Source organism: Boeremia exigua (genome assembly GCF_020726555.1).
Source record: "Boeremia exigua strain MPI-SDFR-AT-0100 chromosome Unknown C7974scaffold_5, whole genome shotgun sequence".
In the NCBI taxonomy this organism is placed as follows: Eukaryota; Fungi; Ascomycota; class Dothideomycetes; order Pleosporales; family Didymellaceae; genus Boeremia; species Boeremia exigua.
In genome coordinates this window covers 1,541,177-1,563,719 of record NW_025763522.1, presented here as the reverse complement: position 1 = coordinate 1,563,719, position 22,543 = coordinate 1,541,177, and the positions used below count along the sequence as shown (strand labels likewise).

Here is a 22,543-nt window from a genome sequence, read left to right as displayed (position 1 = left end):
TGTTGTGAAAGTACTTCTTTCCTCGTCGCGCGCGGAGAGTTCAATTTTGGGCTAGTGCTGTTTTGGGCACTAGTGCAAATGGAAGGAAGGCGGTCCCCTGGCTGGACGATGTGCAGGCGACAGGCGGGCGTGGCAGAGAGTCAAAGCGCGAAGAGGCCTCTGCGCAATATCACGACCAGTGCAGATGTGGGTGCTGAACGTCTCTGAAACTGGAGACTTCACCAACGGGTCTGCCACAAATGTCGCAGATGGATGGCGCTCTGCACGACAGGCAGGGATGAGGAGCCGACCGCCTGAATATTTTCTCAGCTGTCCGCAGCCGCGCAATCCGAGAGGCAACGAGTGCAGTCCAATCTCGTATTGGCCGAAGTGCTCTCTTTGCACCGCTCTCTGGTCCTGAATGGGCCGGCTTGACCCAGTTCCCCTCTTTGAGCGGGTATGCGTGACGCTGGCCTGTTCGAGGTGCGGGCGCAACCTAGTCTCTCCGGCTCTCAGGGCGTGGCTCGGTGGCTACCCGTTGCTTGCTTCGACCCAGTTCTGCCCACGCTGGCGACGACCCTTGTGGCAACGCAGAACAGTGGCTGCTCAGCGTCAAAGAAAGCAAGCCGAGCTAATGTCTGTTTCCTGCGTCAGCTCAGTCACTTGCAGCTATGCCACGTCTGTTCGCTGATGATCCGCTTCAGGAATGTACATGACGGCAATGACAAAGCTTACTTTGCCCAAGTTGGTTCCTTGTTGCTGGTCGACCAATTTGTTGATTGTATGCCGTGACAATGGCGCAGGCTTACGAGGAATTCGATCTTGTGTCACTCGGTTTCTCGGTACAGTTTGAACTTTGAACAGTGGCAAGCATCTCTCTCTCGTCACGGCGCAAGGGACATTCATATTATACAGCACTCTGATCACCTCCTACTATCCTCATGATGGCGTTTCAGGAGCAACCCCATCCTTGTGTTCATCCTGTGCTCAACGGACCACAGCCTCACCGTCGCGTTTCCCTTAGCTCTCCACTGCTACTGTGAGGGCGCTATGGCATCCTGCGGCCTGCCTTGAGCCGTCAGTGGCGCCCGCGTGTGCAGAATTGGGATCCACAACCCGGGCGGCAGATGTTGACGACGGTGCCGCATAATTCTCAGAAACCCATCCAGGGCATCGGCCGAGCAGCATTTGGAAGGCGTCCACGCAATCCACGCCGTGGCGGCGCTTAGATTGAGGATTCATCTTGCGATACGCAGCTGATGCAGTCGGCACATCTTAGGACATGGGAGATGCGCTCTGGTGTCAGTTTCGCTTCCAGAAGCCTGCCACAAGGAGCAAGGCGCCGCGTCCATCACCGCTTCCGCCCATGGGTCACCCCGTCATCCAGGGCGACCACTTTCCAACCGTCGTCCGGCCCGAGCAGCTGCGACACTTGGAGCGACAACTCAGAGCCTCCTGTGCGTGCATATTAGGTTTACGGACGAGATACCATTGGCCAGCATTAAAGTTTGTTTGCGAGGCGGCGAAGTGTTGCGGTGAGCAGCCCCTGATCCTCCCCTTCCACTGACTAGCGGACATGAACTGCTGGCGAGTGCAACTGCAGAACATCGACCACTGTGTGGCAGCGACTGTGAAATGCTTGCTTCGTGACGAACGCATTATAGCAGCCAGACTCAGACTATATCTTAGGATCTTGTTGCGGTTGGCGTCGCATCTACAATTCATGTTCCTGATTCCTGAGATCCAGATGTTGTGGGCCTCTTGAAAACATTACACGTCACCTTGCACAAATCTACCGGGGAATCATCGACAGAGCCGGTGCATTCACAAGAAAGGCAGCTTTGGCTTGCTGTCATAACTCACCGTCCATTGTCGGCTCATGCCAAGCTGTTCTCACGAAACAGAGGTCGCAAACCTCCACTCTTCAGATCGAGTCGGTGTACGATACGGGCTGTCAATCGATGCACACACCAGACGGCAGTCGTTCAAGCCTCAGCTATCGCAACGCTCAGGATCATTGCGTGACAGAAACTCAGCACAACCATTGTCCATGGCCTACCGGTGCCAAAACGCCTGCTTCCGCCAGATCAAGTCTGTGCGCGTCCCATGGATCCGGTGCATGCACGCGCTGCCGAACCCCCACTTCAAGCCTCGCTGCGGTGATCGACTCTGATGCCCGTGCCAAGTTGCACAAACCATCTTGCATTCCCTCTTTCGCATTAATCCTAGCATCTCTCATTCATGTCACACATCACACCGCACCGTGTTCATGACTGCTGATAACTTACATTTATGTCACGACATGACATATGTTTAGATTGCAGCCACCGCTGTAGTATGCATGGCTGTTTCACCACTTGTGCTCGCCGCACTTGCTCCCGCCTGTCGCGGTCAGGGAATTGCGGCGTCCTATTCTTGTCCACCAGAAGCGCGCTTTGCATCAGATTCCCATGCGCGCTGTGTCATGAGAGGCCGCGGCTGCGGCCCCAGCTCACACTGTCAGCCAACCCAGCCAACGTTCCGACGCAGGGGAGTGTCTGATGTCCTTACCGTAAGGCTTGCAAAGCACCGAGCGCCCTTCCACGTAATTTCTAGAAGAAGCTGAGGCCGTCTTGACGACAGTGCGTGTTGCGCGCCTGACATTCCCCTGTCTTTTCCAGAAGATTACCCCTTTTACTAGCCCTTCATGGAGCCTGGAAATGAAGCTCGACAGCCTCTATTCGTCACTCTGGTGGGCGAGCGCATTCTGCCGACATATTGTGGGTTTTTATGTTACTTTGCTGAGTTTGTTAGTCATGACACCGCTTGTTAGAAGTTTGGGACCGAATTGCGGGAGCGCGTGCGACTCCCCGTTGACCGTTGACAGCAGATGAACGGACACACAGAACGTTTCTTGACCTCACAGCCGCCCAAGAACCTGGACCGCGACCGAACAATCTCGGCACACAGATGTTTGGTCGACTCACGGTGTGTTGGTCGGTCAGAGTGTGTGTACCTAACGGTGTAGCGGAATCCCGGCTACGCTTCCGTGTACAACCTCCTATGCATGTGACAGACTAGGTCATCCTGGGAGACCGTTGAGTTTCCAGCCTCTCTCCATGACATGCCGTCTCGGGTGGGCGATCTTGGACAGCACTCTTGAATACTTGGCAGACTATCCGGCGGCAGTCATCGCACGTTCACCCGCCGAGCTTGACGTTGACGGCCAATGCCTCCCGCTCACATCACCGCACGTGTGAACCCTGGTAATAGCAGACACCCTTAAGTGGTCTGTACAACAAAGAAACATAGGGATCCCAGGCAAGCTCGCTTTGACTTGGAATAGAATAGCTCGTTACGGGTGTATCATTGAGCATCGTTAGTGCGATGAGCGCTCATTGTTGCCTTTAAACTTTGGACATCTTTGCAACGGGAACGGGTAATCAAAACGGAAATCATCATAGAATTGCCCAGCTACGAAATGCTATGAACCCAATAAGAAATCCCAGTCCGCTATGCAAGAAGAGAGTGGGGTGGTGGTATACATCGTGACACTCATCAGGAAAACCTCGCCGTCTATCCGACTTCTAAACCCTCGGTACACCACCAGTACCAAATAGTTCCATATGCACTCTCTCCGAAGGAATACCATAGGTCTTCAACTGCGCCTCAATATCCAACATGAACTGTTCCGGTCCGCAAGTGAAGTACAGCGTCTTATCGTTGTCCGTAAACAGAACTTTGCCCACGCTACTCAGGCTAACACGGCCCGCGACGTCGTAGTCCTGGCCCTGCACCTCTCCCTCCTCTGGGCTCGACGAGAAGAACACAGTATGCAGATTGCTCTTCTCCTTCGCCAGCGCATCAATCTCTTTCTTGAATGCCCTCGTCTTGTTATTTCGTGCGCCCTGAATCCACGTGACAGGTCTCGATGACGAGTGCTCCAGCGTAGTGTTCAAGATGCTATTTAAGCATGTGAGTCCCACGCCAGCCGAGATCAGAACAATCGGCGCATCCTTGTCTGCTTTCTCCTCGTCGAAGAAGAAATCGCCCCAGGGGTGCGAGACGCGCACGGTGTCGCCGACATCCTTCTTCTCGTGTAGGATGTTCGAAACGTAGCCGGGGTGCGCCAGGTATCGTGGCTCGCCAATCTCAATGCCCGATTCGCGCTTGACACTGATGCGCAGGTAGTCCTTGCCCGGCGCCTCGGAGAGACTGTACTGGCGCGCTTGCCACACGCCGCCGTCTAGCTCGTCGACGAAGATGTTGACCGAGACGTACTGACCTGGCTTGTAGGTTGGTAGCTTGAAGCCAGACTCGATGGGCTGGAGATAGAACGATGTGATCTCTTCGGATTCCTTCTCTTTGCGTACGATCTTGAAGTCCTTCCAGTCAGCCCAGCCTTTTGCTTCCTTATACATGCCATCCTCTTTGTTGATCATGATGTTGGCAAGTTGCCAGTAGGCGGCTTCCCAGGCGCCGAGGATGGCAGGTGTTGCAGCGTCGCCGAGGACTGTCGCCATGGTCTTGAGGAGGTGCTCGCCGACGACATTGTAGTGCTCCGGTTTGACGTGGAGGGAAGTATGCTTGTGACAAATTAATTCGACGGCAGGGGATAACTTGCCAAGATCATCGATATTGGCAGCGTAAGCATAAAGAGATCCAGCGAGCGCACGAGGTTGGTGTCCAGTGGCTTGATGCGTGTTGTTGAAGATGTTCCTGAGTTGGGGATTGGCCTCGAGCATATCTGCATAGAACTTGGTGGTGATAGTCTCGCCATGCTCTGCCAGTACTGGAACAGTGGCTTTAATGATCTGTACTTGTTCTGGTGTGAGGGACGCCATTTCGAATGTTGCCGCGATTTCGTGAACACCCTTTGTCTTTCAAGTCGTATTCGAAGTTGATATTATGTGATGATCGATGGTTCGTAACAATCAAAACTCTATCGAGTAACCTTGTTTGATAGTCAATCGATCCTTTGGTGGGCTTCAATGATATGATAGTCTTGCTGATGTGATGGATTGTAAGTTGTCTCCTTCGCCGAACATATATACTTCGCCATCGTCAAACAGTTTTCCTACAGAACCCGCAAAACAATACATCTCCGCGGCAAAACGTGCAATGGATCTCAGTTTCCTCATCGCGGGACCTACAAATCCCTGTCGAAAATCTTACGACCGCTTGCGAGTAAGCAGGCCTGGTGTTTCCCGGGTACATATTACGTACGGAACACGTGCAGCGCGGCTCTTCACGCAGCCACTCCGCCATTTCCGCCGCACCCGGTCGTTCCCAACACTCCGTTGCGGGAACTGGGACAAAATAGTGAAAGTCTCCGATCTCGTTGTGGGTCGAACAATGCGACAGATGCCGCAGGGCTGAAGCGGAGGTCCACAATTCTCACTCTGATCGACTGCAACGCTATCTTTACCGACCTCACTCCCTGCAAATCTGAGCAGAACCGCAGCTACGTTTTTGCTCAAGCACCTGCATTCACGGCGTATTGCGACTTCCACTTGCTGAGCTCGAACGGTCCATGTCTCCGCTTCCATAGGGTTGCTTCCATGGCATTCTCACTCTCAGCATGACTAAAGGTCACACCACTATTCGTGGTGGCAGCCGAAATCTCCCGCTTTGTGAGCTGTCAGCTAAATGGCGCTTCGAGTTATTGGGCGGCCATGTCCTTTGCGAGTTGGATGATGATGATTCCAAAGTCGGGTGATGTGCAAAATTAGAATCGTTCTGTGTCTGTTTCTCCGCGGCTGTTCGGTGGGCTGGCTTGGCACGTGACGCGTTCCAACCGAATGTCAAGGAGATCCATAGATACTCTTCTAGTTTCAACATCGTGCTGCTCACGTAGCGACCCACCGAGAACTATGCAATAAGAGCAGCTCAAATATACGAGAAATGACCCACGATCGCTGGCCCCATTTATCATCACCTAGGTAAGACTGCGGTGCAGGCCCTTGCATCATCGAGTGCAGTCGGCATGGAACGGACAGCTGCAGCTTATGTTTGAAACCTTTGTTATTGCTATGTAAAAATTGATCGTAAGAGTACGTAGTAACCGAATACAGGAATCTCGCTCCTCGTCCATCACCGTTCTAGGAAACGCTCATCCTAACTCTTTTCGGGCCCGTAGGCGCTCTTCTGTACAGAACCACAGTGTCGATGCGTACCCAGGTAGATGCGATTGCAATATGTGGCGTCAGGCAGATAAACACGATATTAATGCTTCAGTACACCCTTCTCCAGTCCGACGGTAGGACCTTGTGCCATCGTCTTCCACCGCACCCTACTGCTTCTCATCGTCGTCAATGCACACCAGCACCGAGGCTTTCGAAAGATGCATCTCTGGGTCGAAGTCGATCGTCTCCCGAGATGTCGGGAAGAACCTCTTGTTCTTGACCAGTACTTCCTCGATCTTTGTACTATCTGTCACTGCCGCCTCATCTTCACATGTTAGTGCCGGAAACACACATAGCACAACTTTTTGCTTTGCTGCCCGAACATCTGAGACGCGCTCGTTAGTTCGGTCGTATGCCTGCATCCAGCGTGGATCGAAGGTAGATCCTGGCCGAACATAGTGGATGCGGTATTGCTTTGGACTCAGCAAGAGTTCCTGCTTGAACTCAATGATCTCCGTCGCCATTTGTTTTGGCCGTCTTCTAGCCGGGATATCTGTCTCTTGACAGACTTTATCCTTTATTGTCTGCAAGTTAGACTTGAACGCGTCGACTCTACGGCTGACTTCGACGCCTTGAAACTCCGGACTCTCGAACAGAAATTTGGTCGCTGTTTTGTCGTATTCTTGCACCCTGGCGAGACCATCAGCAGTCGTGGAAGTAGAGCCGAGTACTCCATCGAAGAGGTGCATCATGGCGTCCGAGTGCATGCCGTGAAGCATAGGCTCTGGCGCGGTGAATATCCAGCGACAGATGAGTGCGCCGATGAGAGCCTGTTGAGCGTGTGGGCTCTTCAGAAGTGCAGAGAGGCTTTCGATGTATCCCTCGAGTTGATCACCAGGAATGCGACCAGACGCGATGTGTTCAGCGGCACTGGCGAGATAGGCAGCACTGACTGCACCGATCCTTGGCGTGGTGTTGTTGGGACCTACGATATACGTGATATCCTCGTGGAATAACGCCCAGCTCCTATCCACCTCATGTTGCTTTGGCTCCTTGGGAAATTTGTTACCTCCGTGGAAACCTACGAAGGAGACCAGTTTCGAAACCTGGTCGATGTATATTGCCTTTAAAGCACGCTGGGCGTCAAGATCCTTGATGAGATTCACAATGACGTTGCCTTTGGGGTCTTCTAGCGTGCGTATGATCTGAAGAAGGTGTTCGGTAGTCTCTTGTGGCCAATCCTTCTGATGGTTGATCATGGTACTGAGAATGGACAGGCACGCATCGATCTTTTCGTCGACAGTTTGAAGGGTTAGTTCTCCTGTCTTCTGTCTCTTGGATGAACTGTTCAAAGTGGGGTTCTCTGTTTCAGACAGAAGCGCAGCTTTTCTTTTGCTGCTGCTCTGGGCTGCACCCTCTGCGTTGGCCTCAGCAGCTCGAATCCTTCCATCATCTTCATCGATGACAATTACAGAGGGAGCTCTCTTGAAAGCCGTTGCATGCTGCGTCTTCGAGGACTGTTGCTGTGCCTTCGAGGACTGTTGCTTTGTCTTCGAGGACTGTTGCTGTGTCTTCGAGGACTGTTTTGTAGGAAATGCAACGTCTCGTGCAGTTGCGACACTTCGTGGGCGCTTGGGTGCAATTGATGCGACACGACCTCGGGAAGAAGTCTCCGTTGACTTGAGTCGCTTTGAGCGGGGCTGGTACTCGCTATCACTCATATCTTCCGGAGTGGCTGCTCTCTTCTTTGTGGGGACAACCTTGGGAGGTGAATCTGGGGGTGTTGAAAGCGGGCTCACTGACGGTCTGTCTGCAGCGCCGTCTATAGCCTGCGCAGTGTCAATAAGATGAAGAATGAGCATTCCAGTCGAGGAACTGACGGTAAATACGCTGTTTTGGAATTCTGGTGTCTCCTCGACTCGACGTGGTTCGGGGTTGCTATCAATACCTGTCTGCGAGCCAGCATTTGGATTCTCCTGGAAACTTCGTAAGTATGTACAGATAGCCTGTTGATCGTGGACTTACGCTTTCGTCATCTTGTACCGGTCCAGTCTCATCTACCACAGCAGCAGCTGTCTGCGAGGCGGTGGAGCCTGTGAGGAGAGGCGCAATACCCCATGCATTGCACAACCGTTGCAACTCCACTACAACCTCAGCAGGTATACCAGTAGCGTTAAGGTAAGCGGTCCCTTGGCGCTTAAACTCTTGTACTGATGGTTCGGTGACACCATAGCCTCTGAAGAGCTTTTCGAGCTTGCCTCGTATGGTGTTGTAGGTGATCATTCTCGCTGAGAGCTTCTGCAACTCGCCTGCGACAGTTCTCTGATAGTCTGCGTCGTGGTGAATGCAATAGTCTGCGTAGCCAATGATGAACGCAATCTCGCTCATGTCCCATGCCTTCTTTGAACGGAGAAGTGTCGACATTGTGTACCCTCTTATGTGTGAACAGGATGATCTTGTAATGAGAAGTAGATGGATCAGAGATAGTGAGTTCGGTGGGAAATCGCAAGGTTGAGAAGATTGTACTGACTTAAGAAGGACAGAAACGCAGCCGCAAACAATAGGACGATGCGACAATAGGACAATACAACGCTTCGAGGGCCTTCGCTAGCCTTCTGTCTGCTCGCACAGCGGTGAATATTTTTCGTTTTTTTTCACCTTCACCTACTTTCGTCCAGGCAGCAACCGTTTGTTGTTGCGTTTGTTTTGATATCTCACCCTAGTGGCTGTGCTGCTTTCACATCTTCAGTCGCCCGTTCACCAACCACCATCTGCAGACGATTCGCCTTTCGTGGTAATTCCAGCTTGATTGTACGTCTAATATTCTCCATGGTTAAGCCTTCGTTTCTAACGACTATTGTGATCCAGAACACGCGAAACATGCAGCGATACACAGCGCGTAAAGCAGCTACGGCTGCACGCTCCCAGATCGCAGCGTCGGCAAAGCAGGCAGCAGACTACGAGTCCGATTCCGATGACGAGATACCTACGCTCAAGAAGGCTCCAGTTATCGCCAATAGCAGCATCACCGCTGTTAGAAATGACCAGAAGGTGCCCGAGTGGTACATCGCCATCGATTTTGGAACCACCTTCACCACTGTTGCGTTTCATCGGCGCGGAGCACCAACCGAGCGAATCTTTACCATCGACGACTTCCCCGGTGAAAAAGAACTTCATTTGAGTGGCAGACAGATCCCAACAGAACTATGGTATCCAAAGATCAATGCGCGTCCTTCCAGTTACGTCAAATCGCACGACATCCGTCTGCGCTTTGGTAATGAAGTACACCGTTTGGCAGAAGATGCTGACAGTGTTGACATACACACAATGTACGATGACTCTGATCGTGTGACTATGATGAAGCTACTCTTAGACCACACCGACTACGCCCGAGCATCAAAAGAGCGATTACAAGAGAAACTTGAGATCATCAAGGCGGAGGGCCACATCAACGAAAACGAGGATGTTCTTTTTCACTTCTTTCGCGAGGTCCTCCGAGCATCAAAGACACGATTAGGGTTCGACTTCAATGGAGCAAGCACCGGTATGTTCCATTTCTGTACTGCAGTTCCTCGCTAACGCCTGCCTCCAGTTGAGGTAATCTTCTGTGTACCAGTCTGTTACAATCCTTCTGCTGTAGCCGTTCTGGGTGCCCAAATAGAACGCGCAATGAAAGAAGTAAGATTCGGTACCGATGGCGAATCCCCTTGTCACATGTTTGTTGTGCATGAGGCTGAGGCGCAAGCCATGCAAGCGCTCCAGCAAGCGCACCATCAGCTACAGGTAAGCTGACAGTTACTAAACTCACCGACACCCACTGACTATACTTGAAGCGCAACCAAACCTTTATGCTTGTCGACTGCGGAGGAGGCACTACCGACATCGGGGTTTATCGCATTGCAGGGACCGAACCTCTGAGGCTCGAGAACGAGGTCTATGAAGCCACAGGCATGCTTATATCCATCCTCATTGTTTCAAATCTTCTGACGTTATTAAGGGGCCATGGTAGGCGCCGGTGACTTGAATAACATGTTCCGGAACCTAGCAAAGAGAATTCTTCGACATGAGCTGTACCTAGAGAGCGGTGAGGACACCATCGACACCATTATCGAAGCCGAGGCCATGTACAAGTTTGAGCATGATCTCAAGCGAAATTTCAAGTACAACGATATCGAACAAGGATACGGCATTCGCATACGCGGTCTGAAGAGAAGCCAGAGTGACACTAGAATTCGGGACAACTACCTTGTCTTGACTTAGTAAGTCAGATACATCTTCACCATCAGGCAGAACTAACTTTATCCCAGCCAGGACATGTGGAGTATCTTCAAGCCTTCTGTCGAGAAGATTGGGCGGATGATGGAGGATGCGATTGTATATGCTAGATTGGCTGGCTACGCAGTCAGTAAGATCGTAGTCGCTGGCGGTTTCAGCGACTCACCGTGTCTAACAAGCTACCTTGCTCAGCAGACGGATCAGCTTTCCAGAAAACTGGAACAACAGCTCGACCTACGCTTCTCATCCCGCAACCTGAGCGCCACTGGGGTTGCCACCGGAGCGATATTGCGCGCCATCAACAAAGCCAATGGCCCCTCGCGTATCCCGTGTCAGAGTATCGGTGTTCTTCGACGTATTCCTTGCGACGATGATAACGAAGACTATGCGGCGGACGTCTTGCGTCAGCCCAGAAAGTGGAGCACTGAAGAGGCAAAGGAGTACGTGATGGACACCATATTTTGGGTCGTAAAAAAGGTTTGTCGAAAACTTCAACTACATTTCCGCAAGCTAATTTTTTGTAGAACCACGTCAGACTTGAGTCTGTATACACTGTCCGTTTTGATTCCGAGCATGTTTTCCAACCGCATGAGACAGAATGGATCATCGAAGAACAGCTGTGGGCTTCGGAGAGTTGCACTTTGGACTTTTTCAAAGTCGACCACGCGAACAACGCTGGTAAGACGATGCAGATTGGTGCTGTCGAGTTTGATATCAGCGATATGAGGCAAGAGATCCGCGCCGCCAACAGGGAGGCTAGAGAGAAGATCAACAAGGTTGTGATCATGGTGGAGATGACGGTCATTGATCGAAATTTGGAGTTCACAGCCCGCTGGCCGGCGACCCCTGAGGGTCAGGTCATCCGGGGTTCCCGTAAGTTCTTCAGTGTTGCCTCGGCATTCACTCCTGGTACACAGTAGTCGTACGTGTTGTGTGTTGGATGCCTCCAGCATTGGACACGAGGAAGATATCAAGTCTGTAATAATGTACTATCTGCCTCCATGGCCCTTTCTGAAGTGACAACAGTATCGATACGTAAAGTCGTAGCCATGAAGACACGTGTTTATGTTGACCGAGTACTTGTGATATGCGCTCCCGCCAACAGTTTGATAGGAAGATCCTCGGTTTCGATACCACGAAATCACCCAGCGTGAGTTATTTGCACTATGTGTATTCTTTTATTCGTCCTTGTGTGGTCTTTTGTAGCCAATGTGTGCCCGGATAATGTTATCTACATAACCATATACACAGCTACCTACCTCCAAAGACTGAGGGAAGGGTATGAAGGCTTGTCTGCACATACTCGGACACCATCACCCTAACCTTATTCTATATTCAGCATAAGCCCTCTCTGTCTGAAGTCCTCCCAGAGATGATCAAATCGTATTTGAGAGTGTGGTAGATTGGGGTAAGTGCGAGCAGGTCGAAACTCCCACAAAGAAATATCGATTGCAGACAAGTTCGTGGAAGGACCTGCCTCATCCATCAGCCTACGCCTCTACACTCCACTCAATCGACACATGCTCGACCGGTAACCCAACTCAACAGAAGCATCATGTGTTTCCATTCGTGCGTATGTAGCGTTTGACAAAGTTCCAGAAGATAAACTCCCAAGCTTCTCTGCGAAATCCTCATTTGCTGGTCGGATTTTGACCTCACCATCGTCCTGAGCGGAGATGTCGCGGCGGGAGAGAACCAATGGTACGTGTCAATCCGTGCTTGCACTCCAGGCTATGTCTCAATCCACTCTCTCAACAATCATGCTCACAGCTGCTATAGAAGATGATGACTGCAAGTATACAGAATCGCGTCATGGATAAGACATCATATCCTTGCCTACTGCAACCTTCGAGAACAACGATCACGATCGTAGAAGGAGCTACATTGGGAGCTGAGTACGAAGCTTCCGTGGTCAATCTCCATGTCACAGCTTTCCCGAGGATCTTCCTGCCGCCCAGATGAAGGACTCGTTGAGGAATGCGCTACGGCAGGGCTTCCATGAAGGTGCACATTGCATGAATCTGTTGAGCGTCATTACAAACCGGGTACGCTGCAGATATACCATGATATCCTAGATGCTGACATGACAAGCATATGTGTATACACAAGCGGTAAATATAAACGAGAGCATATTCAGTGTCGACCTCGACTCGAGCGCGACACTGGCATGATGATACCGGGAAACTGACATCTGGCACGTGCGGTCAGCTGCATGGAATCCTTCGATATGACTGCGTTAGAGTAAGCAAGCACGGTCAGCGCCTCGACATGGTGCTGCAGGGCTGGTATTCGCCAGTCAATGTGCCCCGGACAACCATCAACCCTGCATCAGGCACCACCTCGAACTTAAATGCTCCAATGGATGTATAATCACCTATAATCACTCACTTGCCCGTGATGAAGCATGGGAATTTGTGCACCCCAAAGTTGAGTTGATCCCATGCTCGGATGGAACTGGGTGTCACCGCTTGAAAAGTGCATTCGGACATATCTGCCAGATCAAGAAGTGCATTAACAAAAGGTCTTATGATTACTCTCTCGCAGAGTTTCATCGGGTCGATCTTGTTCTGATTGGGTGGGTCAATGCTTCGGACTCGTCAGAGCCTCGACTGGAGGACGAGCTTAGTGTTTAAAGATCAGCAGGGTGTCCAAGTTACACTCACACCCACCGAGATTACAAACGCAAGAAGGTTAACCTTCTTACAATGAATTGCTGCAAAGGGCCCAGTGCTGCATTCGACCGCGTGGGGTTTCGGTCCAGAACCGACCCGAGCGAGAGGACACACCAGCATCTTTTGATGCTCAAGCACGAAACCCCAAGGTCTCGTAGATGCCGAAGATGAAGCCTGAAGAAGCAATTGGTCATTGTGGCCATAGCGTGCGAACATAACGGTGCCAATTTGGGAATGTAAAGTAGAATGTGGTGAAGAAGGTGGAGGCCTGATCAAAGCACCGACGCCAGTATGCTCGTCCACCACAAACCCTACTCTCGACAAGCTTGGGAGATGCAATATACTAAGCTAGAATCCAGGCGATACTGTACAACACAAGCTGAATGGAATACGAACGCAATGTTTCACAGACCCCAGACTCAACACCACGAGCTGGTGCTGATCGGCACTCACAGCCGCACGGCATTTGGCCTTCCCCTCTGCAGCAAGCGGATGTGCCGACTTCCAGAACGACAGGTAATATTGTGCGAGAGACCCGAAGCGCCGGACCGAGCATATCAGGGATTGCTATACACAGCAGCCGAGACCCGCTTCTCCAAGAAGAACCGCAGTATGGCCCGCGCATTCGCCGACGACACAGCCGTGAACGATTCTGTACTGCAGATGGCAGCCACTGTTGCGTCACCGGCTGCCTGCTTCCATAACACTTCAGTGCAGCGCCGTGCGCTGGCCGAAGATAAGATTAGAGCCATGTATTTGAGTTACAATGAGGACGAGAAGCTAACTGGGCACTTGCAGAAGCTTTACACGTAGCTCGCAAAGCCTGGAGTTGCGAGCATGGATGGCATTATCGCGGCTCGATACGAATTGCCTCCATCTACTTGCTCGCTGCAGCGCTGTCCTTGGTCACGGCGGGTGTGATGTAGCATCAGAGGGCTACTTGCCTCCGCGGTACCTGTGGCAGCTTAACCGAACATCCTCGACGAGCCCAACGGAACGGGGATGTATAGCTACCAGGCGCGTGCTCTGGCGGCTTGCAAGGTGACATGCCGGCCGCGGCCAATTAAGCTCTGGTGAACCGAAGCTGAGCGCTCTGCAAGTCAGCAGTTAGCATTAGCGGTCGAATGCTACTTGACGGATGCTTAGACTGATACTGCCATGGCTCTTGGGGCTATAGGATGCCTGCGTATTGCGCTGCTTGACGCCATGCCAGCCTCTGGATGTCTTCTTGCCCCAACCCCAAGGACGAACGTGTGCATGGCCAATCCTTCCCGAGAGGACTGCCCTCGAGTTCAGGGTAACCTATAGGAAGGACTCCCCCCCCTGGCACCACCCTGGCGACAGGTACACTACCGGAGCGACATGCCGACTCGACCATTCAAACTCCAGCAACGGGTTTTCAAAGTCCTGCGCTACAGCACGTGGAGGGCTGCTGTACCCGTGGTCCACATGCCGACCACTGCAGTGCCTGATGGTCACACTTGGGCGTGCTTGGGCGCCGATTCCCTAGTGTATTCTGGAGCATCTTCACGATGCGCCGCTCCCACCAGCGACTGGGCTCGGGCGAATGGAACGCCTACGCACAGCAAGAATAGAGTTGACAAGCGTTCCTGCGAAAGCAAGAGCGCGCTGGTGATAACACCGCGGACCACGATCCCCCGACTCGCGCACCGCTCCATCTCTCTTCTAAGCCCTAGCATACCAATGTACACATCCCGCCTAAACCAAAACTCCGCCTAAGCCAAAACTACACCCCTCGCGGGCAACCTGGCACTCCCAAAGCAGCAAACACAGGGCACTCTCCCGCGTTACATTCACCTCGCAACCTTCGCTCCGCAGCAGATACGAGCCCTCGACACCCGCCCCAAACCTTGCCCTTGGTAGTCCCCCCCTCGCCTACAGTTTTCTAGCCCTAGGTATCCCACACGACACCCCACGCCGCTCCCTACGCACAATACCGCGGGCGCACCTAATTCCGCACAGCGCTCGCCACACCTGCCTCGCGCCGCCGCCACGCGAGCAGATCGCGCCCCCACCGCCCAAAGCGGCGCTGCATCGCCCGCCTGCGCGCATAAACGAGCGGCTTGAGCCGCAGCGAACCCCTTCAGTGGAACGTTTGGGCGGCGGGGCTGCGCAGATTGCACGGGCTGGGCGGGGGGGGGGGGGGGCACAGCGGCGCGCAGGGCGTCGGGGCAGGTGCCGCGGTTTGCTCGGGGGCCGCGCGGGATTGAGTGCGGCGATTGCGACGGGTGATGGGTGGGCATTGCGGCGGGCGCGTCAACGCGTGCCGAGGCGCCGTGGGCGCGATTCATGTGCAGCCGCGACGGAGAATTGTCGTGAGTCGGGCAGGGCTGTGAGGCCCGACGCAGCTTGTTGGGAGGAAATGGCATGATGTGGCGGCTTCAGCGTAAATTTTCCGCGTAGTACGTTGCGATGCAGGCGAATCAGTGCCATGTGAAATGGGTGGCTTGCTGGGACAGCGGTAGCTTATTGTGTCAGACGGCATGGCATGGAAGACCTGGTCTTGGTCGTATATGTTGCAGTGTGATGCTTTACTCGTCATATGGCGTTTGAGAGGGATTATCATGGAGATTGACAAGCATCGATCTGCCGCATTGAGGAAGCTCGGGACATCAAAAACTCAAAGCGCATGATTCCGCGCGGAGAAGGTGACAGACTGGGCGAACGATAGGGCTAATATGGCTTCGATCATGGCCGCAAGATTGAGTGTCTGTGTTTCCTTGACGCTGATGATCAAACAAGCCAGGGTGATTGAATATGTGTTTGATCCGATCCTGCGGATCCTGCTTCCTTGTACCTGAGACGTGAACTAGGGTGTGCACCGATCACGAAGGGCCTGGACCTGGGCCTCCCAAACCCTTCAACGACCGTCGACATGAAAGACACTCACGCGCGGGAAGCGAATCATCTTCAAAGCGTTAGGATATGGGTATTGTTAGGTAAGGGTACCAAAGTGAAGATAGACTTCCGTCCGCCTCATGCGAGTGCGTCACCTGCGAGCTCATTATGTCCCAACCGATGGTACTGGAACACCAAATGTACATGCACCTGTGGTGCTTTCTAATTCCTATGTCCATCTCTTGCTTCCAACTATGCATCTCTCACTCAAGGTGTACGTCGAACATGCTACGTTGCGCATCCAAGCGCGGAGCAGAAAATCAACAACGCCAGCCCGCATACCACATATGGTCGTGGGAATGCATGGATATGCAGTATAAGAAAGCTGGCCGTCAAGCCAGAAGTGCAAAATGGTATGCCAGGGTCGCCGAACGCCGCGCAGTAAAATCGACTCGAAACAAAACGTCGCAAAGGAAATCGTCGAGCCGTGGATGAATGTGATCGAGGCAAAGCCATCATGTGTTGCTGATGATGACTCGTGCACCCTCTTTGCCGAGCACGCCCCTCTCTTTGGCCTTGGGGCTCCTGTCCCGGCCTTTCTTTCGACTGAGGAAGCCGAGCATGCCGGAGGGCTTCTCGGTCTGCGGAGTCTGTACAAGCGCAGAGCTCTGGTTAGCCATCTCGGACCATGAACCGGTGCCGTCGAGGACTACCTGTACGCCACCGCCCATGCTTGTACTGCGCTGCGACCCACGTGGGCGGCTGTTCATGGGCCGTGAGAACGAGGGGGGGACGGGATCGGTAGGCTCGGTGGGGAAGAAATCGGCGTGTTCTCCACGTTGGGATGCTTGCGATGCGGTGGTTGACTTGTTGCCCCGGTTGAGGTTGGCTGTGGCAAGCGGCGGGCTGCCGTTCGGCGAGTGCGTCGTGGATCGCGGGTTGGTCATTGTTGTCGAACGGGTTGGGTGCAGGTCGCCTTCCTGGGATCGTTGTGTGGCCAGTGGGCGGCCCCAGGGATCGTGCTGTTGGGCGACTGGGACGGGCGCGTGGTCGCTGTTGCTTTGGTTGCTGGCTCTTGAGCCGCCTGTAGAGTCATTAGGATCTGCGACTATCACTGCTGCAGGCCGCTGGTCTGCGACTACAGTGTAATTGAACGGCTCGAACAGCGTCTCGATCATCTTGTGCAGCTCCTCGGCTCGGATCTCAGCATCTGTGGCATCGTCCTTCAGGGCTTCTCTGGGCTTCTGCCTGCGAGCTCGTGCCTCGAGTGGCGCCTCTTCCAGCAACAGCTCCTCCAGATCGTACGTCGCATCAAAGTTCGTCTTGTCGCTGGAGGGAACAAACACGGGGGGGATCTCCTTGGCCTCCAATGCCTCGAAATCGATCACGCGGAAGAACGGGTTGTCGAGGAACGACTCGAAGCTGATTGCACCAATCCTCTTTTTGCGATCCTTCTCCAGCAGCGAGCTGATGGCGTGCAGACACGGCATCGAGACCGGAGGACTTGTTACGGGGTATGTGGGCTCTCCTTTGGCGATCTTGGCCGCGAGCGAGTCGTGGCTGCTCGCCTCGAAAGGTCGCTGTCCGCGTTAGCTCACCCTAGCCACGCTGAACAACGGCACTTACCTTGTTGTAGATGCACTCGTAGAAAAGCACGCCGAGTGACCACCAATCGACCTCGCACGAGTAGCCCTTGCCCTCGTACACTTCGGGCGCCAGATATGCGAGGGTTCCAGACTTGCTGGTGAGCGGCTTGTGCGGGGTGAAGTCGGAAGCGACATTCTAAGGGGATTTAGTAACGCGAGGAAGGTCGCTGGTGGAGAACGCACGAAATCTGCCAAGTGGACGTGTCCTTCCGAGTCCAGCAGCACGTTGTCGGGCTTGATATCTCGATGCACGATGCCCTGCTGGTGGATGTAGCGCACGGCGCACCCCAGCTGGGCCATCCAGAACCGCACGGCCTCCTCGGTGAAGGTTTTTCGCGAGATGTGGAAGCGCAGATCGCCGCCGTTCATGAGATCCACTACAATATACCTGGCGCTGTCAGTGGGTGGTGCGCGTGTCACGGTTCCTCGACATACAGGTACTCGATGTCCTGGAAGCTGTAACGCAGATTGCAGAGAAACGGGTGGTTGAGGTGCTCGAGCATGCGGCGCTCGCGGATGATGTTGCGGACGCTCTCTGACCGTACGACTGTGACACAGCATCAGCATTGGCGGGCGGGCGGCGGCGGTGCAGCAAACCTTCATCTTTTCTTATGTACTTGAGCGCAAAGGTGAGGCCAGTGTCCTTGCGCTCGACAATGCGCACCTTGCCGAAGGCGCCTTTGCCGACGACTCGCAGCAGGCGGAAGTGGTTGAGGTTCACTGCGGCGGTCAGCGGGCAGCCTCACTTGGGGGCAGGCGCGATGCAGCAGGCATGCGGCTGCACGCAGACGGGACGACGCACCTTGGTCGGTGAACACCACGGGCTTGCCGTTGCTCTGACCCATGGCGGGCTACGTGTGAATGGGAGCGGGCGTGCCTAGTAATGCATCCAGACAGGCGTGAGGCGGGCGGTGGGCGGGGACAAAGGTTCGAGGTCGAGCCGTGGGCGGTGGGAGCCAAGGCAGGGTTGCGGGCACACAAGCGCTTTAAGCTCTAGGTTCTCAACACCAAGTCGCGGACACGATGGGCGTAGGGCTGAGGGCGGCGGGCAGCGGGCGGGCAGGAGTTGCACGGAGAGCCTGAAAGGAGACACGCAGTTTTGAAGCAGCACGTCTCGTCGGCGTGGCCCAGGGCAGCTAGCTTCGGCGGGCGTGCGTTTGGTTCTTTGGCCAGTACGCCAGCATCTCAATGCAGTTCCACACCTAGCGCAGGTGGCGCGCCGCAAGGAAGGCCGACCACGTTTTGCGCTGCCTGCGCCGCGAGGAATGGATGGCAGACGGCGCTAGAGCCCGCCAGGAGTCAGCACCCCTGCCGCCTGTGTTTCTGCGATATCTCAGGCGGATGGACCGATGCGCATGCTGATCTGTGTCGCCCGGTGTAGCTGGCAAGCGCGGCAGTCTGCCAGTCGCAGTGCCAGTTGCAGTGCCAGTGCAGTGTGCAAGTGTGCCAGTCAACGCCAGTGTGCCACTGGCACTGGTATTGTAACTGGCAGACTGCTAATCACTGCCATGTCCAGTCCACGCCGCCAGCCCAGTCACACGCCCCCGAGAGGCTGCAAGTACCGGCTGCCGTGTCTTAAGAGGGCAGCCTATACGTGTTCCTGTACGTGTTCCTGCCTGGGGATCATCAGGGCGACGACATGGCGCTGCGTTATCTCCAGGGCCTCTGACACCTCATTAAAGTGCACGTCTGCCAGTCCCAGGGAACCACACGGATCATCTCCACGCAGACGCAGGACCTGGGGCTGACGTGCACTAGACAGGCGCTGCTCCCTGGCGCCTCGCACACCGAACAGCACAGTCAGCGCCGGCGTCCACACCAGAGGCCCGTCGCCTGCAGCACGCCGACCTGCTCGAGCGCTGTCCAGCAGCACCCCGGCCGTCACGAGACATCGGCGAAATCCCACTGATCAGACGTCGTCTCGCTCCCGTCTGATCTGCGCCAGGCCTGCCACTTTTAAAACGCAAGAATGCAGATGGCCGCCGTGCAAACACGGCGCCCTGACGTCCGCCGCAGTCTCTAATCTCTCCACCTCGTCGCCTGCGTGCGGCCTGCATCTCCTCCAGCTTCTGTTCTGTTCTGCTCTTGAGCGTGCAGCAACCCACGTGGGCCGCGCAGAAGTCACTTAGCCGCACCGCTCCGCTGCCGCTGATTCGATCTTCTTTCCTTTTGCGTTTCGACCCACTGGCTCTGCGTCTTCGGCCCGACCAAAACGTAGAAGTGCGGCTTCGCGGAGTCCGAGAAGCTACAAATGCACTGCTACTGTCCGTACCACAGAATGGCAGGCACCAGGAGGCACTCCAAGAGCGTTGACGCGCTGCTGCATAAGAGACGGAGAAAGTCCCGGCTAACCCAGCACGCTCGCGAAGACGCCTTCTAGACTTTTTTTTTTTCGCACGCGACGTCAATTTTCACATGACGAAACGATGAACCCGACACTCGCTCAATTTCGTCAACACCGGAAGACATGAAACGGATCAGCCACTGCTGTTCAGGCTGTTTATCTCCCCAGACGCCAGATCAACAGATCGCTGCATAATTGCACTTTCAAGCCTACTCAGGGGTACTGGTGACATTGCATGCCCTGTAATTGGCGCATTCTGGGGTAGTGTTTGGTTCCCCCGTCTTGTCACCTTGACTACATCATCTTTTGTAAAACCACGATGTTTCTGCCACGTCAGAATAGCGTGTCCGCAGAGCCCTACGGACGCCATTCGGCTGCCGTTGTTGCTACGGAGTGTCTTGCCGCGAGTGGGGCCAACAGCTTATACTCGGCTGTACGGCCCAGTCTGCTCGTAGTGCTCCTCGGCACTTCGTCATGTAAGTTGTCGCACAGAAAGTGCAGAGCCGTCGAGGCGGTGGTGGTCGACATTTCCCAAGGTTCCGGCGTGGGCTGCAAGGGGAATCTTCGGGCACTTCTGGAAGAAGTGAGATGTTCTAGAAGATTTCTAGATTCCACAAACGTGCCAACACGCGAAGCTACTGCAGCTCGGGATCCATGCAACATTGCAGGTCGGCTGAAGCTCACGACGTTCTTGCATGGACCACACTGCGCGCCGCATTCGCACTCGTGCAGGACATGAGCAAGGACGTAAATTTGTAGACACCACATACGGGCTGTCAACTTCTCGCCTGACGTGCACAGGCTTGATCTGGGAAGCCCTTCCATGAGGATCAATAACACGGACCGCGCACAGAAACAGGAAGGAAGACTGACGCATGCATTCTGTAGTTCTCAGCCCAGTGCCTTGTTATCGGGCGCATACGGAAGAGTTCTTCCTGTCAGCGCGTGCGGCTCTGACCGTCCGCCGTCTAGGTATCGAAGTACTCTAGCCAACGCCTCTAACGCGTCGACCTCGGCCGTGCACTACTACACACGACTGCAATGTACTCGGCACGAAGCGCTTCGTAACGCACCGTCGCTTTAGTCTGATCGCTGTCATCAGCCCGACGCATTTCACTTTTCTGCTTAGCTGCTGCAGCAGACCTCGCGTCGAAGCTGGAATGCTCCCGCCTCAGTCAGTGCTGTTTCACATCAGCCTAGCTGAATGACTGCAGAACGCGCATGCAGTCAGGGTGTTGACGTCCAGGCGCCCATGCCGCACCTGCGAATACCAATTTCCTAAACATCCCCGTCGCTGCATCGTGAGCCGGGCTTTGGCAAGCGAAGCCTTCGGAGTTGGATTCCCAGAATCGACATGGCGCTCGCTCAGTCAGCGGATGCAACGGAGCTCAACAAACGCCGTGGCTTTGTTCGAGGAAGATATTTACAGCCATGTGGGAATGCAGCCGTGCAGTTCTCAGCGTCGTCGCGCTTGTGGAACCACGATGATCGCCGGCCAAGGATGGACCTCGGATCAGAGCAGCCTCAAAACGTCAACCGCCGGCGTCGCTAGTGCAACGATGACAATGCATGGCGACGCGCATCTCCCGCACCCGACGAGGATGTCTGAGGACGACATGCCACACTTGCCTGGGCGGGAAGGTCGCACGGTGATCTCTGCACCACGACGTTGGCAGCTCCGGTAGCGACCTGCTGTGCTCCCCCCTGCTACACAACACCCGGCGCAGCTACTGAGATGCAGTGGGCATCGCTTCGGGGGTGCACATGGCGGCGCGGATGACATTCGCGGGCTCATCGTCCGAAGCATCACTCGAATCCGTCACTCGAATCCGCACCCCAGAACTCGGTCGACGAGGCTCAGACACGTGTCAGAGACAAGAGGGTGTATCATTCCACGCCTGCACCAGCAACACTCCTCACAGACCCACCAGCTCCCTCTGCACCACCAGCCGTGTCAAGTCCCTCACGCAAGTCGCACGGCGTCGAGCACTGCGCCCGCGCCCTGCGCAGCGGTCTCGACGCCGTACTCGCCCACCGGCGCCGACCTTTTCCGCGCGCACGAAAACGTGGGCAGCGCGATCTAGCTGGCTGGCTGCCGTCGTGTCGTGTCGTGTCGTGTCGAGTCGAGTCGAGTCGCTCACGTGGCCCCGACGCGCCTGCACGCCTGCACGCCATCTGCGGCTCTGGTCCCACGACCGCGAGCGAGCAGGCGTGCGTGCGTGCAGACAACGTGTGTGCGAAACGTGCGTGAACGCGTGGTGTCACCTTCCCAACCGGTCTGCGGTGTGGAGTCAGTGGGGAGACGCCAGAGGCACGCGAGGGCCAGATGCGAGGGCCAGCCTGCGAGTGCCAGCCTCCTGCTTTACTGTCACGGCGCAACCGATGTCCCCATCCCCCCGCTCGCTGTGAGGCTCGGCTTGTGGGCTGTGTGCCGGCGAGGAGGTGCGGCCCGGCGGTGTCGGGCTGGGATTGCCTCATCGCGCGGGAACGGGGGAGGCGTGCGGATTGCCTGTGTCGGGGCGGTCGCTGCGCTGGGAGGAGGACGTGGGTCGTCGTCTTGGGAGGCTGTGGGGGTGTTTGTAGGGAAGGGATGATGCTGTTTGGTGCTGTGATTTGTGTTGATGTGGTGTGTTCTTGATATGTATATGTTTGATGTGGTAGGTT

At 54.7% G+C, this 22,543-nt stretch overlaps 4 protein-coding genes across 4 annotated transcripts; 2 read left to right on the top strand and 2 right to left on the bottom strand.

The window, feature by feature from the left end:
• Positions 1-3,545: 3,545 nt before the first annotated feature.
• C7974DRAFT_433459 (flavohemo protein) lies at positions 3,546-4,802 on the bottom strand (the record flags this gene model as incomplete). Its single annotated transcript, XM_046144922.1, has 1 exon — positions 3,546-4,802. The coding sequence occupies one exon, from the start codon at positions 4,800-4,802 to the stop codon at positions 3,546-3,548; it is 1,257 nt and encodes a 418-aa protein (XP_045998210.1).
• Positions 4,803-8,718: 3,916 nt separating this feature from the next.
• Positions 8,719-11,403, top strand: C7974DRAFT_171421 (uncharacterized protein). The gene is made up of 7 exons (XM_046136163.1): positions 8,719-8,894; positions 8,952-9,627; positions 9,676-9,866; positions 9,917-10,031; positions 10,081-10,342; positions 10,391-10,835; positions 10,883-11,403. Exons 2-7 carry the CDS (start codon positions 8,964-8,966, stop codon positions 11,276-11,278), a joined length of 2,073 nt encoding a protein of 690 aa, XP_045998209.1. The 5' UTR covers positions 8,719-8,894; positions 8,952-8,963; the 3' UTR covers positions 11,279-11,403.
• Positions 11,404-16,394: 4,991 nt separating this feature from the next.
• Positions 16,395-18,765, bottom strand: C7974DRAFT_171226 (kinase-like domain-containing protein). Its single transcript, XM_046136161.1, has 6 exons — positions 18,338-18,765; positions 18,133-18,255; positions 17,971-18,082; positions 17,719-17,923; positions 17,516-17,671; positions 16,395-17,469 (listed from the first exon to the last, which is right to left on the bottom strand). The coding sequence occupies exons 1-6, from the start codon at positions 18,378-18,380 to the stop codon at positions 16,405-16,407; spliced, it is 1,704 nt and encodes a 567-aa protein (XP_045998208.1). The 5' UTR covers positions 18,381-18,765; the 3' UTR covers positions 16,395-16,404.
• A 1,433-nt stretch (positions 18,766-20,198) lies between these two features.
• C7974DRAFT_375518 (uncharacterized protein) lies at positions 20,199-22,288 on the top strand (the record flags this gene model as incomplete). The annotated part of the gene is made up of 4 exons (XM_046140213.1): positions 20,199-20,355; positions 20,488-20,547; positions 21,107-21,547; positions 21,621-22,288. 4 exons carry the CDS (start codon positions 20,199-20,201, stop codon positions 22,286-22,288), a joined length of 1,326 nt encoding a protein of 441 aa, XP_045998207.1.
• Between the last annotated feature and the right edge of the window lie 255 nt (positions 22,289-22,543).